This window comes from Diceros bicornis, chromosome 21 (assembly GCF_020826845.1).
Source record: "Diceros bicornis minor isolate mBicDic1 chromosome 21, mDicBic1.mat.cur, whole genome shotgun sequence".
Classification (NCBI taxonomy): domain Eukaryota; kingdom Metazoa; phylum Chordata; class Mammalia; order Perissodactyla; family Rhinocerotidae; genus Diceros; species Diceros bicornis.
Window position 1 is genome coordinate 13392730 of NC_080760.1, and position 19731 is coordinate 13412460.

The 19731-nt window shown below is 40.9% G+C and overlaps 1 protein-coding gene across 1 annotated transcript in view; it reads right to left on the minus strand.

The window, feature by feature from the left end:
* Positions 1 to 5631: 5631 nt before the first annotated feature.
* Positions 5632 to 19731, minus strand: part of CDH17 (cadherin 17) — a 53072-nt gene continuing 38972 nt past the window's right edge. Inside the window, exons 12-17 of the mRNA XM_058564473.1 lie at positions 18737 to 18981; positions 15332 to 15462; positions 12732 to 12971; positions 7948 to 8064; positions 7698 to 7811; positions 5632 to 5729 (exon numbers count right to left, since the gene is read on the minus strand). Of these exons, the coding sequence (XP_058420456.1) occupies positions 5632 to 5729; positions 7698 to 7811; positions 7948 to 8064; positions 12732 to 12971; positions 15332 to 15462; positions 18737 to 18981 (945 nt within the window). The remainder of the gene's footprint in view (positions 5730 to 7697; positions 7812 to 7947; positions 8065 to 12731; positions 12972 to 15331; positions 15463 to 18736; positions 18982 to 19731) is intronic.

Consider the following 19731-nt stretch of genomic DNA (forward strand, 5'->3'; position numbering starts at 1 on the left):
AGCCGACCTGCCCACTTCAAGAAACTTTCCCTGGTTCTTTGTGTCCGCCACAACCAAGGCCATGTCTGACTTTGGTTGTGCCTGAGCAGAACCACAGGAAATTCTACCTTTGAGAACTTTTCTTGGCCAGGAGCCAAAGAGGCCCAGTTTTATATTCTGTCGCCAAAAAGACATTCTATTTCCTCCCAGTCCTGTGCTTAATTCAAGAAAGTAACTAAAAATGCTGGGTAAACACACATGCTATTTTTACTTCCACCTCCCATGTGCACACTCTCCTCCTCTTCCAAATGCAGCCTTTCAAATTGGGCCTTACACATCAGCCCAACTGTTGCAATGGAAAAAATGAAAATGCTTTCTCTCAGTCAGATGACCGCTGGTTTCTATACCCTGCCTCTCTTCACACGCCGTTCCTGTCTCACTCCCCACTCAGCTGGCTCTCCCAGGACGAGAATCACGTGAAAAAAAGGGGGCTTTGGTTTCTGTCCAAAGAAACCAATGATTATTGGAGACAAATAACTCGTGGAGTCCTCAAGTATGACTTGCTTTAGCCATCAACATTATTAGACCTGGATTTCAGGCAGCCCCTTACCCTTTAGAATTATTTACGGTCTCAGGAGGCCGTCCTCCTTGTCTTAAGGGCCCAGATGGCTTACAAATGACTAACACATAGCACATACTCAGGAAATCGTTTTGAAATGTCGAATGGAGTATCATGCTAGTATGTAAAAATGGAAAACCAATATAATGGGAAGTAATTGTGTTATAAAAAACATTCTTTGTTTTTTACATTGTCCATAATATTCCTTTAAACAGCCAACTCTCCAACCACAAGCACAAGAGGGTCATTTTACACAAGGTGTGTTTTAGAGTAATTTTTGAGAGATGCATCTATGGTGACACATGAAGCATTGCCGCTCATTGCTCAGCTCTGGCATACAAAGAGGCTGCTCTCCTGCAGGCGAAACCAGCTTCCTTCTTGTTGCCTTCATGGTTGGAGCTCGCAGGTTCCGAGGTGGTGGCAGAGAGACCTGGGTCTGGACCCACCAGGCCGCTCTTAGTTGAAGGATCTCTGTGTGGTCTCCTGACGGCAGCCGACTGCTACCTTCCCTGAGCTCTGGTCACTCGTCCGTGTTTGCATCTGGGCAAGGGCTGGTTAGGGCAAAGGGTGCCCAGAAATTTGAGAGGAGTAGGGAGCCGATGTTCTGAAGAAGGACGCTGATTCAGACCCTAAAAGGGGTCATATTCCACACCAGCCTGGTACCAACTTGGCCCTCCGACGATTGTCTGGAATGAGGGCTCTCAGCTGTGGCTGCACATCAGAATCACTCAGGGAGCTTTTTTAAAATACTAAAATGAGGGCCGCCTGCCCAGAGATGCTACTTCAGTTGGGGATGGCTCCCTGGAATGAGTATTTTTGAAACACTCCCCCAGGTGCTTGAGAACCCCTGCAGTAGAGAACTGGTCATCCAACAGCTGCCACACTTCTTGGGACTCAGCCAGAATGAGACAGGCTTTTGTGAGGGAAAGGTGGGAGCAACGCAAGCACGTTTGTTTCCTCACCACAGGAAGCTCACATGCATCCTGTCTACATTGTGTGGTTATCTTCACAGGTGTGTAAAACATACATTTAAGTGTATACGATGTGTGTGACATATATGAATGCAGACAAAATAAAAAATAGCATTAGCCTTGAGATAGTCTCCTCATGAGGTAACTTGTAGGTTTCTACTTTCTCTTTTGCTACTTTCTCTTTTTCTCTCTCAGTTACTATTTTAAAACCTGTTTAAAAACATTGAAGTTATGGACAAATATTGTATGATTCCATTCACATGAGGTACCTAGAACAGTCAAATTTATAGAGACAGAAAAGTTAGAATAGTGGTTGCCAGGGGCTGGGGAAAGGAATGGGATGGGGACTTACTGTTTAATGGGTCAAGTTTCGTTTAGGAAGATGAAAAAGTCCTGGAAATGGATAGTGTTGGCGATTGCAAAGCAATGTGAATGTATTTAATGCCACTGAACTACATACTTCAAAATAGTTTAAATGATTTTTTTTAAGTTGAATTGTAAGCTATCCTATCTTTTCATGTACTTTTTTTTTTTTTTAAGATTTTATTTATTTATTTATTTTCCCCCCAATGCCCCAGTAGATAGTTGTATGTCATAGCTGCACATCCTTCTAGTTGCTGTGTGGGGGACGTGGCCTCAGCATGGCCTGAGAAGCGGTGCGTCAGTGCGCGCCCGGGATCCGAACCCGGGCCGCCAGCAGCAGAGCGTGCGCACTTAACTGCTAGGCCATGGGGCTGGCCCTCTTTTCATGTACTTTTAAAGTTCCAAGTTTAACAAGCTCCCATGACTCACATAGCATTGTACAGGATCCTGGAGGCAAATCGTTTCCCCCTGCATTAGATACTTCAAAGGTAGTCTCAGCTTCCTGCCTGAGGGTTACCTAGATCATGGACCAGCACCCTGAGATCTCCACTCGATTTACTGCTCCCAGAAACACCTGAGACTTTCTTCATAGCTGCTCACAAGAGTTGCCACCTATACGTTCCATGCCCACCTCTGAGACCCTCTCAGTCTCACAGTTATTTCTTAACCATCCAGAAATTCTTGGGGGGCTTTGTCACTCACAGGCCTCAGTTGCCACTACAGCCAGCTTGAGGATGTCTGAATGTCGGGAAAAGGAAGGCGCTGAAGTGGGAGTTGAAGGAGTCTTTGAGGATACAGTAAGTGAACACAAAGAAGGAGTCAGTACTAATTTTGTCAAATGGGTGACACTTAAATGACAACAGCATAAGTAGCCAAAACAAATTAGCTATTGCATTTATTCATTCTTCAAGAAATTATGGAGGAGTCGCTATGAGCCAAGACTTGTCATAGTGGCATTGAGAGGATTCTGAGAAGTCCCAGACTAGTTGGGGTGATCAAATGGGCACTAATTGTAGAACATGAGAAGGGCCATAAGCAAGGTACAAATATCCACTCTTTTGGTTGCAGGGGGCAGAAATAAATTGAGCTTTAAGTGAAAAAGGAATGTACTGGCTCACAGGATGGAAAAGTCCAGGGCAAGCTTGCCTTCAGACACAGCTGGATCCAGGTACTCACTATTTCTCCAATTTTCTCCTCTCATCTCTTGACTGTCTGTGGTCCTCATTCTGGGGCAGGCTCACCTCTTGTGGTAACTGGAATGCTCTAAGACTACTTCCTACTAGTTTAGCAAATTCCATATAAAGAGAGCTCTTTTCCTAAAGTTTCAGTAAAATTCTAGAAGTGAGTCTCACTGAGATAAAGTGCCCCCAGCTGGGGGGATGGAGAAAAACAGAGGGTTGAGTCTACCCAAACTGTATAGACTGAGTAGGGGGTGAGGGGGATGTTTCCTGGTGGGAAATGGAACTGCTCTTACCAGAAGAGGCAATGGTTCCCGGCCAGACAATTTTCCTCATCACAGTGTAGAAGTTTAGATGAGGCAGTGGCCTGGTCTCCTGTAGGAAATCAGAGGAGACTTCCCAGAGGGAAGAATATGTAAACTGATCTTTAAGCCCTTAAAAATGGGTAAGACCTGGTCATGGAAGGAAGAGAAAGTTGAGAGGGAGGGCCCCCCTGGGGAAAAACAGCACAAAAAGTATGAATACTAATCAATGATTTTATATGAGAAGATATTCTGTGTGATCAGCCTATTATTAGATGATACAACTCGGTCCAAAGAAGACAACACTGAATTGAGGCAGGAGAGACCCCTGCCCACCTCAGCAGACCTGCCTCAGGACTGCCTCAGTCTTTAGTAATGATAATATGATTTCTTGAAAATAAGCAGGGCAAAGCAATAACGCGATTTTGAGTGACCTAAATATCACATCACAGCCACTCTTGGTCAAAAATACACAAGCAAAATACCTATAGAAACTGCTGAGCAAGTTGGACTATTCCTTAGATGGGGATATAATCTGTGAAGTAAATTTGCTTTTGGTGCTCTTGGTTTTTTGTTTTCTTTTGTTTTGTCTTTTAATGTGTGGTGAGACAGGAGAGAACCTTACACATTATGAGACTTCCAATGTGTAAAAAAACAGGTAAAAGAGTTTGAAACACAGGATGATATATAAGAAAGCAATACTGAGGTCTTAGAAACAGATTGGATATTTTCTTTTGTTTTACTTTTTCTGACTTTAAAAAGTATAATAGAGGGGCTGGCCCGGTGGCGTTCGCGTGCTCCGCTTTGGTGGACAGGGATTCGTGGGTTCGGATCTTGGGCGCAGACCTACACACCACTCATCAAGCCATGCTGTGGCGGTGTCCCATATACAAAAAGTAGAGGAAGGTGGGCACAGATGTTAGCTCACAGACCATCTTCCTCAACCAAAAAGAGGGCGATTGGCAACACACGTTAGCTCAGGGCCAGTCTTCCTCACATACACACAAAAACAGCATAACAGATGCTCACAAAGAGGATTATTTATGAAAAATACAACTCTGTGGCCTGCTTCAGCCATCATTGTAACAGCACCTTTTTAGACTCCAGTTCTTTTGCAGAAAATTCTTGAAAATTCAAAGAGGTTATATAATGTTGAATGCTTCCAAAGCTCAAATCAGGAGCCAGACGACAGCCATGGGCCCAGAAATGCTTTCAAATCTCTAAAGTTCTCTTATTTAAATTTTTAAAATTCCTAGCATATCTGTCTCGTACCCCTCAATCTACAGTCATGAGAGTGGTGAATTTTTATTTCATGGTAGACCCCTCCTTTTGAGCTAGTTCTACATGAGAGACAATTCTGATAAATAATAGGTTACCATTGGTATCCAGTCCTTCCCTCAGCAAATGCAAAGAACGAGGAAGCAGAGCCAAAGAGATTCGGAAAACAAAAACAAGCACAGCCAACTTTTATTCTTGATTTTTGTCACTACTTCTTTCGTGCTTCTTTATTTTCCTCCACACATTAAATATACAATAACCAGAACTTTATTAACATACACATCAAGAAAACATGCGCAGCATGTAAGCATGGTAGGTGGTGAGTAAACCAGTCAGTGTTTGTTTCACACCAAGGGCTATATGGTGGCCTTGTGCCATTCCCAAGTGGTAAAACCTTAAACGAAGAGCAACATAAGCCACACGGGACTAAAGAAGGCTGATAACACCGAAGAGTTTCTATTCAAACTGAGGGACTAGTCTGCCCCTTTTTTTTTTTCCTTTAGATTCCACTTTGTTCTTTTCTCCAACAAAAGTTTTAAAATTAGCAAAATGCCAAAGGAGACATGAGGAAGGAGAATGGAATCAGATAAAGCAGAAATGGAATCCTGGAAATTTTGTGGTGGACAACTGACAAACCTCCTCAATGAAGAAAAAATGAACAGAATATCTCATCAGCCCATCTTTCCCTAGAGGGGAAAGACACACACATTTTGTTTTTGGATAAATAGCTAAGGCTTTTGCAGAGGGAAAAAGTGTCATGGGAAATATCTCTAATGTTTATAGCACACGAAATATCTAAGAGTAATAAAACATTAAAGGGCAAAAGGGTATCTGTGAAAAATTATAGTGCACATGTTGGATGAAATGTAAAATTATGGGATTAAACAGTTGTGTTACTGAAATAGCACTTGGTACATAAACTCAAACATTCCTTTTCAAATTCAGTTTCTCAGAGGTTTGACTTCAGATGCCTGAGCACTTTTGACACTGTCTTTGCCTTTATTCTTCATTCGTATAAACACAATTGCTAAAATTATACCTAAAAGAGAAAACTCAGGGTCAAATGGCTGGAATCTTAAAATGTACTGTCACATTCGTTTATAACGCAGGACCCTGGTAGGAAAAAATGACTCATGTGACTTCATTTTTGTTTGTGGTTCAACAACATTTCGTTGTCCTGGTGAATAAGAGATTCTAGGCATTAGTTTCTTGGATGAGTAAGCTTATCACTTATCTTGTTGTCAGTAAGTATGTATCAAGTCCCAAATCATATCTAAGCTGGTGGCCATTGCTGGGTCTCTATCAAGGAATATAGGACCTAGCGCCTGCACCACTCTGAAGACTAAGTGTATAAGCATCTGATAGAGTTCCTGAACTTTGCACATACTCGATAAATGTTGATTCTAGTCCTTCTTCCCCTTCCTTAGAGGAAAAAGTCCAATCAGAACAACCAAAAAGCTGTTCTCTGACCTGTTCACCTACTGAAAGCCTACTTTCACCGTGACACGAAATATCACATTTTCTTTGGCACCTTCCTCATGGCTCCAGCTTGAGTAGACTACCTAACCTCTCTGGTTTCTCCCATCTCTGAACTCCTACAAAATTACGTTGTGCATTTTTATCACTAAACACATACTATTAATCAGAGACCAATATGAAAAAGGGAGTTGTTTTAAGGAAATTAACCTCGCAGTAAATTTACAGGAGGAATCATGGCAGAGAGACTGGATGCTCAGAGACCCATTAAGAATCTTGCAATAATCCCAATCCTATTTTGAAAAAAGAATATGAAACTGTAAGATCCTATTACTTCTATCTCTAGATATCCCCAAACTCATCCACACTCTAATTTGTGGTAAAATTATGGGATTAAATGGCCATGTTAGAAAATTGATATTTGGTGCATAAACTCAAAAATCTTTTCAAGATGGGAGGACAAATAGAATAAGAAAAGGCATGGAGGTATGGGGAGCTTGGTGAGTGGACCTCAAAAAGCCAACTTAATTAATATGAAGGGTGTGCACCAGGCTGTGGTCCTCAGGGAGAAATGATGGTCACCATGCACACGTTAGGATGGGTAATGGCCACATCATAAAGTCCCTTCCATGTCATAATAATGAGCAATTTAGATGGAAGGGTATAAGCAAATGAGATTCCTCTTAGAGTTGTGAATCAGTCCAATGCGACAGATTGGGTCATGGAAGGAAAGACCAGATGTTGAGAGAACAATTAAGAATACTTAGAGTAATCCCAGTCCCTCTTTTAAAAGAGAAAGGATGTGAAACTGTGCAAACCCCTTCACTCAGTGCACATGAGTTGATGAAGTATCTATTTCTAATTCTTACCTTGTGGCCAAGACAACTGAAAGAGCATTATCATATAGCAGGCACTGAGCTGTTCACAAAAATGAAGACAGCTAGAATAGGGGACTCTGCTGTCCAGCCAGGCCAGGGGCCAAGCCAGAATGGAATTATTCTGGGGTAATAAAGAATCAGGGTCCACAGTCATGCAGATATACAGAGGGAAGTTCTGCAACATTTCAGGTATGTCGGCGTTCCATCGGAAGGCTAACTTCTACCTATTCCAGTGATAGGAGACTAGATCATAAGGCTCTGGGAGTGCAGGATCTTTGTATGTCTTGCCCATCATTGTATCCCGCACATCAAGCAGAGTGCCTGACACACAGCAGGGGCGCAGCTCTTGCATTTCTTTCTCTTTCATTACAAAAGCTTGGTGACTAGCATAAAACATAGTTTATGCTTTAAAGCCTCTCGTGTTATATTTCCCAAAATAGACAACAAAGCAATGACAGGTAGATGGTGGTGCTAACGCAGTGTCTCCCAACTGGGAAAGTCTGATTTGATTGACTGGTGATCTACATTCTTGGCTAGTGCCTAGGTTGCCATTTGTGCAGCCACCAGACCAGCCCATTAAGACAGACCTTGAGGTGAGCTCATGTTTCTGAGGCCCAGGACAGAAACCTTTGGGTCTGAGAAATCATACTCACCAAGGACCAGAAAGGTGGTCACGAGTATACCAACCGCCATGCCCACGGTGGGTATCCCAGCCAGGTGACCTGCTGGCCGGAAACACGTTCCTTCCATACACGTGCAGAAAGTAACTAAAAAGCAGAACAGTATGTGGTAGGATAAATGTTCAAGTGAAGAGTTGCAGAATCCCAAATCAAAGATAAGAATTCTCTCAAACTACCCATGGTGACCAACATTACCCCAAGTTGCCTGCAGCAAAATACACACCTGGTAAAGAGACAGTCCCTTCCAAGGGTGGCCGACCACCATCATTGATGCGGATTGGGATGTTGTAAACTCGCTCCTCAAAGCCCGTGTGCTTGGTGGAGAGTCTGGCATGAGATCCTTTCAGAATAGGGGAAAAAATGAATGACATGAAAACACAACTTCAGACCCCTGGGTCAGCAGGAATAAAGCTCATCTTCGCATCATATACTACGGTTGACTGGGAAATGGTTCGATGTAAGGGTTAAACTACCCAAAATATCACCACTCCACATGTGCCTGTCATAATGTCAAAAAGGCTAAAGCATCCTTTAAGTTCTTAATCCATGATTTCTCTGTAGAAATGCCAAAACAGTCAGTTATCATTATTCCCTGTAGTTATGTTCTATAAAGTTGCAGCAAACACTGAATTAGAAAGAGAAAAAATACTTGAAGAAATAATTACTAATTTTTTTCCAAATTTGATGAAAACTCTAAATCCTCAGATCCAAGAAGGTCAGCAAATCTCAGGAAAAAGAAAAAGAAACAAAACTACATCAAGGCATATAACAATCAAATTACTTAAAGCTAGTGATCAAGAGAAAATCTTAAAAGCATCCAGAGAAGAAAGATACATTACATTCAAGGGAACAAGGAAGAAACAATGCAATCCAGAACACAGGGGAGAAATATCTTTAAAATACTGAAAGAAAAGACTCAATAAATTTAAAAGTATTCCAGTCAAATGTTCTCTGGTGACTACAGAATTAAGTTAGAAATCAGTAACCAGAAAGATGTAGCAAATACCCAAATATTTGGAAACTAAATAACACATTTCTAAATAACCCATGGGTCACAGAAGAAATATAAAGGGAAATTGGAAAGTGTTTTGAACTAAATGAAAATGAAAACACAATACATCAAACTTTGTGGACTGCAGCTACAGCGACACAAAGAGATAAATTTATAACGCCAAACACTTATGTTAACAAAGAAAAAAGTTTTCAAGAATTGCTTCAGCTTCTACCATAATAAAAATAGAACAAGAAGAACAAATTAAATACAACATAAGAAGAATAAAAGAAATAATAAAGGTTGGAGCAATTAAATACAAAACAAAAAAGAGAAAAATCAATGAAGCCAAAAGCTGGTTTTTTCGAGAATATGAATAAAATTAATAACCTCTAACCAGACTGATCAGGAAAAAAAGAGACATAATTTTCCAACATCAGAATAAGGTGATATCACTACATAGTCTACACATATTAAGAGAACGATATAATATTATGAATAACTTTGTGCTAATAAATTAGACAAATCAAATGAAATCAACAGATTATTTGAAAGATACAAGCTAACAAGCTCAACCAAGAAGAAATCTGTAATTTGACTAGCCCTGCACCTATTAAAGAAATTGAATTTGTAGTTAAAACTTCCTACAAAGAAAACTCTGGACCCAGATGGCTTCACTGGTGAATTCTGCCAAACTTTAAGGAAGAAATAAAAAATAATTTTACACAAACTTTTCCAGATAATTGAAAAGGTAGAACATTTCCTAACTCATTCTATGAGGCCAGCATTACTCTAATACCAAAACCAGACAAAGACACTACAAGAAAAGAAAAATACAGACCAATATCCCTCATGAATATAGATGGAAAAATCCTTAAAATTTTAGCAAATCATATCCAACAATATATAAAAATGCTAATATTTCACTACCAAGTAGGCTTTATCCCAAGAATAGAAGACAGGCTTAAAGTCCAAAAGTTGATCAATAACTAATTAACAGACCAAAAAAACAAATCAACCAGACAGGCATCTCGGTAGATGCAGAAAAAGCACTTGAAAATTTTAGCATCCACTCCAATAAAAAAAAAAAAAAAAAAAAAAAACAACTCAGCAAGTTAGGACTAGAAGATCAAGTCCTCAATTTGATAAAGGCATCTACATAAAAACTACAGCTACATCATATTTAATGGTGAAAGACTGAATGCTTTCTCCCTAAGATCAGGGGGAGGTATTTCTGCTTTCACTACCTTCATTCAACAGCCAGATTAGAAAGGAAATAAAACTGTTATTATTCACAGACAATACGATTATCTATGTAGAAAAATCTATGGAATCTTAAACAAAGGGAGAGAGAGAACTGATAAGTGAGGTCAGCAGTGTTATAGGATACAAGAGCAACACATAACAATCGATTATATTTCTATATCCTGGAATTACTTAAAAATTAAAAATTTTTAAATAGCATCAAAAATATGAAATGCTTAGAAATTTTGCAAGAACTATAACTAAAAGTTCAACACATTGCTCAGAAAAATTAATTTTAATTAAAAATTAATACCTAAATAAATGAAGACATATATCATGTTAACAGATTAGAAGATGTAATTTTATTAAGATATTGATTCTCCTGCAGTTTCAGCTATAGATTCACACAATCCCGATCACAATCTCCATAGGCTTTTTTGGTAGAAATGGACAAGCTAAATTCTGAAATGTATATTGAAATGCAAAAGACTTAGAATAGATGAAATAATCTTGAAAAATAACAAAGTTGGAAAAATTATACTACCTGATTTCAAGTCTTATTAGGGAACTACAGTAATCAAAACGGTGTAGTATTAAAGATACAGAAAGAGATCAATGAAACAGAAAAGAAAGCACAGAAATAGATCCATATCTATGTGGTCACTTGATTTTTGACAAAGCTGCCAAGACAATTCAATGTGAAAAGGATATTGTCAATAAATAGTGTTAGAAGAATTAGACAGCCCTATTAAAAGCAACGAACCTTGACCTTTACCACGTACCATATACAAAAATTAACTTGAAATGGATCGTAGAGCTAAATGTAAAAGCTAAAACTATAAAACCTTTGGGAGAAAAAAAAAATTAGAAAATTTTAGTGACCTTGGGTTTGGCAAAAATTCACTCAAAAAAATATCACACAAATTATATAAGAAAAAAATCAATAAATCAGACATCATCAAAAATTTTAAATTTGCTCTTCAAAAGACACTGTTACAAAATGAAAATGCAAGCCACAGCCTGGGAGAAAATATCTGACAAAGAACTTGTTTCTAGACTATATAAAGAATGCCCATGACTCAACAATAAAAGCCAAACAGCCAAATTTTTTAAATGGGCACAATATTTGACCGGACACTTCACCTGTGAAGATATATGGATGGCAAAGAAGCACATGAAAAGATGCCAAACACCATTAGTCATGAGGGAAATATATAAATTAAAACCGTAAGGAAATACTACCACACTCCCACTAGAAGAGCTAAAGTTAAAAAGACTGAGCATAGCAGGTATCGGCGAGAATGTTGAGTGTCTAGAATTCTCACACACTGGTGGGAATGTAAAACGTTACAAACTATCGGGAAAGCAATTTGACATTTTCTTAAAAATTTAACCATACACCTACCATATGACTTAGCCATTCCACTTCTAGGTATTTAACCAAGAAAAATGAAAGCATATGCTCCTACAAAATACTTGTTCACAAATGTTCATAGCAGGTTTATTTGTAATACTGAAACTTGGAAGCAACCTAAATGACAATCAATAAGTGAATGGATGACAAATTGTGACTACCACTCTACAATAAAAAGGAATGAAGTACAGTCACCCCTCAGTATCCCCAGGGAGTTGGTTCCAGAACCCCTGTGGATACCAAAATCTGCAAATGCTCAAGTCTCTTATATAAATTGGTTCCCATATACTTTAAATCATCTGGATTACTTATATTACCTAATTCAACGTAAATGCTATGTAAATAGTGTCATACTGTACTGTTTAGGGAATAATGACATAAAAAAAGTCTGTACATGTTTAGTACATTTCCATCTGTAGTTGGTTGAATCCCCTGGATGGAAACCTGTGGATATGGAAGCCAAGTATTGATACACACAACAACATGGATAATTCCCGAAATTGTCTGGCTAATTTCACTTAGAGTGCATACTGTATTATTTTATTTAGATAAAATTCGTGAAAGTGTAAACTAATCCATAGTGACAGAAAGTAGATCAGTGGTCACTTGGGGATGGGGTTGGACAGGGCGGGATGGAAGATAGGGAATGCAACAGTGCATGAAAATCTCTGGCGGGGAGACGTGGAAATGCTCTTATCTTGATTGTGCAGGTGGCTTCAATGGTGTATACACATATCAATTTTTATAAAATTGTACACTTTAAATATGTGCTGTTTGTTGTATGTCAATTATATTTCAATAAAACTGTTTTTAACCATTATTGTGAGGGGCTGGCCCTGTGGTGTAGTGGTTAACTGCGCGTGCTCTGCTGCTGGTGGCCCGTATTCGGATCCCGGGCGCGCACCAACGCACCACTTGTCAGGCCATGCTGTGGCAGCGTCCCACATAAAGTGGAGGAAGATGGGCACGGATGTTAGCCCAGGGCCGGTCTTCCTCAGCAAAAAAGAGGAGGATTGGCATGGATGTTATCTCAGGGCTGATCTTCCTCACACACACAAAAAAATCATTGTGAAATCTGTTTCTCAGCTGCCATTGGAAATGTTGCAAATGCTGCTCAGATTGTTCAACTATCCATCTGCACTAAGGGGGCTGCTGTGTGTTTACAACCTTTCCTCCCTCCAAAGCCCAGGGCTGTCTCCCCTCTGGAGAGCTTCTCCCCGCAAGTTTCCAAAGCATGAACCTCCTTCCTGAAGGCTGGAAGAAAGCTCTGTGTTGAGTGCTGCAAGCACACCAAGGCAGATAAAAGCTCATCTCATCATCCATCAGTGTTTTTCTCGATGTACTTTTGACAACTCACCATTGACTTTGGAAACTTCCCAGTCACTTTGTAAGCTTTTACTGCCAAGGGAAAATGTAAACTGTGGACCACGAAATGACTTCTGATCATCATCAGTAGCCTCAAAAATGAGACTGCCAGGTGCTTTGAGGGGATAGCAGAAGAACAAGCCTGTGTACTCCTTGACTAGCCGTGGGGGGTTGTCGTTCACATCCGTAAGGGTCAGGTGGAAATTCGCTGTGGAGCTCAAGGAGGATCCACCTACAGAATGAGTGATGGAAACATGGAATCAGCTTTCTCATTTTCCTCTTAACAAGGAAGGATATTTCCTTTTCTTTAAAAAAAAAAACTACTACAATTTAAGCAGTTGGTAGTAGAAAGGAAGGTAGTAGAAAGGTAGTAGAGGTGGCGGAAAGAAAACAAGCTTTTAGAATCAGACCTGATTTCATTACTAATTAAATAGTTTTAATGATAATAATAATAACTAATATTTATGTACTAATATTTTATACCCATTACTTCAAAACAACTCTGAGGTACATTTACAGATGAGAAGACTGAAGCTCAGAGAAGCTGTGTGACTTGCCCAAGGTCACACAGCAGGAGAGAGGCTTCCAACCCAGGAGGTCTGACTCTAGAGCTCACACCCTCAACTGCTCATCAACACTGACTTGGGCATGTTCGTTAAGTTTTCTAAGCCTCATTTCTTGAGCTGTAAAACATGTGCCTTTGTGAGGATCCCACAGTAGTGTTCTTAGAAAATAGTACAGAGATGCACAAACATTATTTACTGTAGTGCAGGGGTGAAAAATTTGGACTCCGCAGCCTGACCAGTTGGTAGCTGTGTGATCACACGCGAGATACCTAATTTCTCAGTGCCTTGGTTTCCTCATCCATAAAATATGGTCACTAATAGTACCTGCCCATAGTGTTGTATGAGGAGTAAGTTGTTACACTGAGTGCTTAAAACAGGGCTGTCAGCGCATGTCCACGCTGACTGCTCTCGTTCTCCCTGGCGTCAGCCACAGCCGCTGTTGCTACAGTTTCTCGCTCTGACCTGCTTGGACGCCAGTAAACCCATTTTCTTGCTTTTCTTCTCACTTTCTTCCATGCCCCTGACTACACTTAACCCAAGAAGGAAAAGCCACCGTGCTCTTGCAGTCATTTCCTCTGTCTACATCATTTCAGCGCCAAGCACTGCCAATGGAGCCGAGTTTTGGACGCTGGTTTTGATTCATGACGTTTCTGAAATGTGAGAGCCCTTGAGGACACTTCCAAAGTGAAGTGTTGATCCCCACAGTATGTCGTAGGAGAGTGCACAGCTCAAGGCTCCGCCGGAAACTTCCTGCTGGTTAATAGGAGCTTTTAAATTAAGAGTTAAATGTATACAATGTGAGAGTGGAATGCGCCTAACTAGAAGCCAGCAAGGGAGACAGAGCTGACCCGACTGCGTCAGCAAGGCCCGTCCACTCCCAGGCAGCCATCCCACACGCGGCACACACTGCTGCATTTCTACCCCCACTGGTTTAACTTGACTGCCCTACTTTTTTTTTCTTCATCTTTTCACATGCAGGGACCATTTTTATGATTCCTATCTACTGGAATGTTCCCCATTAGAGCTTCCAACCCTGGGCCTCACATTTTGAAAGTTTATTTTTTGGTCTAAAATGAGAGTTATTTAGCTGTAATTTGTTCAATTCTCTTTTTTGGTAAACCAGGCAGATATACTTACTATCTAATTAGAGGCTCTGATCAGCATAAGACCTTCAGAATTTCTACTCTAAATTGGAAAATTCCATTTATGCAAAGAAACAATGTTTTAATCACCAGCCTTATCACTGGTAAGCACACTATTCTTGTGAGTTAATTTTTATTTTATTTTTTAAATTCCCTGGAGCCGTACATTCAGAACCAGTGGGTGATATATATCACCACAACTGAATTAAATGGCATGCAAAGATTATACAAGGATGATTCAAACATCCTTGGATTATCTATGTAAAAGTCTTTCCTCTCAAAAGTTCACCCTATCTCACAGACACCCAGGGCCACCCAAACCTGCTGATTCAGAATCTCCAGGAGTGAACTCTTAGTATCTGTACTGAACAAGCTCCCACGTGATTCTGGCACGTACCGAAGTTGAGAGCACTGCATAAAACATTTTCTGTCTCAAAAAGGATGAGACCTGAGTGACTGCAGTTTAAGGCTGAAGGAGCACATAATGGTCTGGGTCAACAGGGCAGCGGTTTGACCTCACTCCCAGGAGAACACCACAACCACTTTAGAGGAAGGGGGGTGCTTCAGCGGGGATACAGGAACCTTCCTAGAAGCTGCAGCCCCTACAGCAAACCACAGAGTGAGTAGCATCCCTGAAGTGGAGCCAGCCTCCAGGTACAACCCTGCCTGAAAGAGCCCTGCTCAGGGGCACAGGTGGTTCTCATCTTGAACAAAACCAGGAAGGCATGAGCATTTTCATGCACTTTTGTACCCCTCTCTTCCTTCCGCTATAAGAAATTATGACAATTTGACTCAATGTAGTTTCCCACTCACTTCACCTTCCCTCCAATTTCCATTGATATATCCCCTAATAATTTGTTACCTTTTTTTTTTTTTTTGCTCACCTACTTCAGTTGCCAATACTTGTACCCGATACAGACTTTCAGTTTCCCTGTCCAGCGGAGCCGCACTAAAGATCTCACCAGTGGTGGGGTTAATTTTCAGCCAACCTCTCGTGTCACCTCTTAGTGAATACCTTCATAAGGTGAAAAGAGCAGAAGAAAGCCCACATCACCATGTGTGAAACTGTGAAGATATTTTATGCATCACAATGCTACTATAACAGCACTATCCCTTGCATATTATTTACGATATATTTAAAGAATCATTATCTAATATTATTAGTGCTTTATTTGTATACCATCTATCTTCAAAAGGAGGATTTATTCGTCCTTACAAAGTGGTAGTTGTACTTGTTTTATTAGAAAAGATATAGTCACAAACTCTGGGGGGAAAAAGTGAAACTTTTCTGGCATTCAAAGAATTCCAACGAAAGGGGTGGATACTCAGCTGCTGGTGGCACAGTGAACTCCCTCAGTCAACAAACATCCATTGAGTGCTTAGCAAATACCAGGCAGCGGACCAAGAGAGGAAATTACAAAAAGGGGCTTTTAGGCCAGTGGAGGAGACAGACACAGAAGTAAATAATTCTAATAAAATGTGGTAAATACAATGGAAGCGGTCCTATGGAAACCCAGAGGAGTTCATGGGAATCAGAGAAGTCTTTCTGAAGGAGGAGATGTTAACTAAGGCAAGAAAAAGGAGGACGCTTCAAGCAGAAGGGATTGCATGAGCTAACACGGAGAAGCCAAGGAATAGCTTGGTAGGTGTGGGAATCAGACATTCCACCAGTGTTGGGATAAAAATGGGAAGCAGTGGATGGCAAAAGATGAAGCCAGGGAGACTGGAAAGAGCCAGATCATGGGAAGCAATGGGCTGCCATGGAATGGTGTTAAGCAGGAAGGTGACCTAGTCATATTTACGTTTTCAATGGAACTCATTGGTAGGTGTGTGAAAGACAAATTTGAGAGAGAAGAGACTAGAACCACAGGAAAACCAACTGGTACAGCCCTTTGGGAAGCAACACATCACAGCCACAAGGTTGTCCAAATCTTTAGACCAAAGAATCCCACCTCTGGAAATTTTCCCCAAATAAAAAACAATGTAATAGAAGTTAAAAAAGAATTATATGCATATATATATATTCAAAAAAATTTCTATAATAAAAAAAATACTGGAAACAACCTACATGTCCAGGAATAAGAGAATGATTAAAAAGTTATGTGTTAGTTCATCAAATTAATTTTTTTCCCAATGTTAGTATATTCTATATCCAAGCACTGTGTTAGGCTGTGCGTAAAGGTGATGAACAAGAAATCCTATGTCCTCGGGATTTCATCCTGAGTGAGATGGGAACCCTTTGGAGGATTTTAAGAAGAGTGACATGATCTGATTTACTTTTTTAAAGAACCACTCTGGTTGTAGTGAATAGAGTCAGGGTGGGATGGAGGAGTGGCAGGGGCAAGGACAGAACCAGAAAAGAGAAGATGGTGGCCTGGACAGTGGTGGAAGTGGTGGGAAGCAACTGGATTCTGGATGTGTTTCATTGAAAAGAATCTCTAATATTTGTGGGTGGATTGGATTAGGATTCATTGGGTGCTGATGGATTCTAAGTTTGTGGAGCTGAGAGAAAGAGAAGAATTAACTTGCTCAGGCCAAAGACTTTGGAGTCCACCTTAATTCTTACCTGACTTATTACTAGGATCTGAACTAGTGATTATTCCTCATTCTTGAAAGCTCTTTTTCGTTTGTCTTCCAGCACTGTCTCTTACAGGACACTCCCCTTCTCAGTCTTCTTCCTCATCTTCCTGATCTCAACTTAACAGTATATATGCTATATCTTTTCCTTGATCCATTGAGACATTTTCTTAAATGCCTTTGTGATCTCCACTCATAAACTCAAATTTTTATTCACTTGTCTTTAATGATTCTTAAAGGATTCTCATGAAGGAGGCAGATGCATTTGTTAAACAATAAATGGTTGTAAAAAGATAAACCTTTTGTGCCCCATCATCATTTGTGGCTCTGAAGTATAGAGTAGTATCTACACTAAGCCATACAGTATGACCCGCACTGTTCTCTCCTCTCATGTTTGTCTTTATGAAACTAGAGGAGGGGGTGGAGAGTAAAACAGTGGATGGAACTTTACTCCTTGACAGACAATCAGGAAAAGGTCTTAGAAGTGATTCCAAGTGCCTAAATGACAGCTAAATGAGAGGAGACTCCCCTCAAATGTTTAGAGAAACTTAAGGAATTGTCATTCAGAACCACGTGCATTGATTTAAGTCATGCTGAAATATCTATCATGCCATAGACAGCAGGAGTAATGTTATACAATAGAAGCAAAAGATCTGGGTTCAAGTCCTATCTATATGCTTATTAACTATATAATCTTAAAGGGCTTATAGATATTGATACAGATATGGATATATACACATACATCTATATCTTGGGCAAATTAATTGTCAATGCACATTTTCAAGGCAAATCTGTGTGCCTTAAAAATGCACACTGAAAAAAAATAACTGAGGGGGCCGGCCTGGTGGTGCAAGCAGTTAAGTGCGTGCCCTCCGCTTTGGCGGCCCGGGGTTCACCGGTTCGGATCTGGTCACGCACCAACGCACCGCTTGTCAAGCTATGCTGTGGCGGCGTCCCATATAAAGTAGAGGAAGATGGGCACGGATGTTAGCCCAGGGCCAGTCTTCCTCAGCAAAAAGAGGAGAATTGGCAACGGATGTTAGCTCAGGGCCGATCTTCCTCACACAAAAAAATAATAATAATAATAATTGAGAATTGCTAAGATGGAAAGATTTACGCCTTTTGTTTAACCACTTCACCCTGAGCACTAGCCTCTCGAGGATGAACCGTGGAATGAGTCTTGTTGCCCAGGGCCTCTTCTCTGCAGAGCCGGGGAACCTATGCGCTCTCCACCCAGAAGATTCCCTTAACCCTGTCAGGTGGCTGAGTCTGTCCAGTTGGGCTTTTGCTTCATTCTCTCTGTCTAGAACCCAGTACACCTTAGGGGCTGGGCTGGGCTGGGCTGGGCTGGAACTCTTCCCCAAATCCCGGCCCCGGTGACTGATTCAGACACAGGGCCTGGCTTTGGGCAGCCCAGTCTCCGGATCCCATCTCCTGAACTCACCGGCTGTCAGCTGGGACCTGTGGCAAGTGGGCTGGGATGGAATCTGACGTGCTTCCCACTTGCCTGAGCCTAGATTCTCATTGATGTCCCCCAGCGAACTTACGCCTGCTGGAACTGAGGTCAAGTTGACCAAAGGCACTAGGATATGGCTTCAGATCACTGGCTACTCCCTTAGAGAAGCAGCTGGAGTCAGGCAAGCTTCTCTGCCCCTCCCAGCCTTTCCTCCTTCCCCTGGCCTTGGTCTCAGCACAGGTCGGCTTGCCTCTACCTTACGCCCAGACCTTCCGGATCCTTGGCAGTCACGTTGCCCACTTTAGTGCCTATAGCCACATCTTCACTGACTTTTGCTTGGAAAACTTGTTGGGAAAACTGGGGTACTTCATCTACGTCTGTCACAATAAGCTTGAATGCAGCAAAAGAGCTGGCATTGTACTCTACACCAGACACCAGAGGCTCAGGATTTTCCGCGTGGAACACAATGTTGTGAACAGCTGCTGTTTCAAAATCAAGAGGCTGTGTAGGGAAAAAAAGAAGGAAAATTAATTTTGGGATCATGAGATCTCTTAAAAGATTCATTCTCTATACTCCTTTAAAAACTCTCTTATAGAGCACAGTTTTCAATTCATTGTCAGCAAAAATCTACTTCTCAGAATGATAATAGAGCCATGAAAAAGTCTTTCCTGCAGGACTTATCAGAGCTTCTAATATGCTAATATGCATTATGACTCTCCTAGAAGAGGAAATCAGTGCAGCACTCCTCAACTTTATTTAACCCTGGGATACTTCATTCATTTAGCAGAAACTTATTGATTCTCAAGAGAGTTCTCAGAAGACATCTTGGAAAATGTTATATAGAGATTTCTGCATTGTATGAAGAATGACTTCCTAGGGACCTCAGGATCCAAACCTCAAAACCAAGGACTGTAAACCCACGGAGAGGTTAGCAGAGGCGAATGAAAGACAGAGGGTCTCCTCTTATTCCAGGCCAGGCCGGATGGGACCAGGAACGGAGAATAAGGAAGCCAATTCTGGTTTAGTATGAGGAAGAATTTAACAGTTAGGCCTACCCAAGAGAGAAAGAGTTGTTTCAAAATATAGCAAGTTCCCAACTCTGGAAGCTTTCAAGTATAGGCTTTAACAACATGTGACAAGTTAGCATAGAAGGGACTTAAATGTCATTTCAGCAATTGGTCCTATGTGACTTTTAAGTTCTCTCTCAAGCCATAGAGTCCATGATTCTACATGGAAAAAAATTGAAATCCT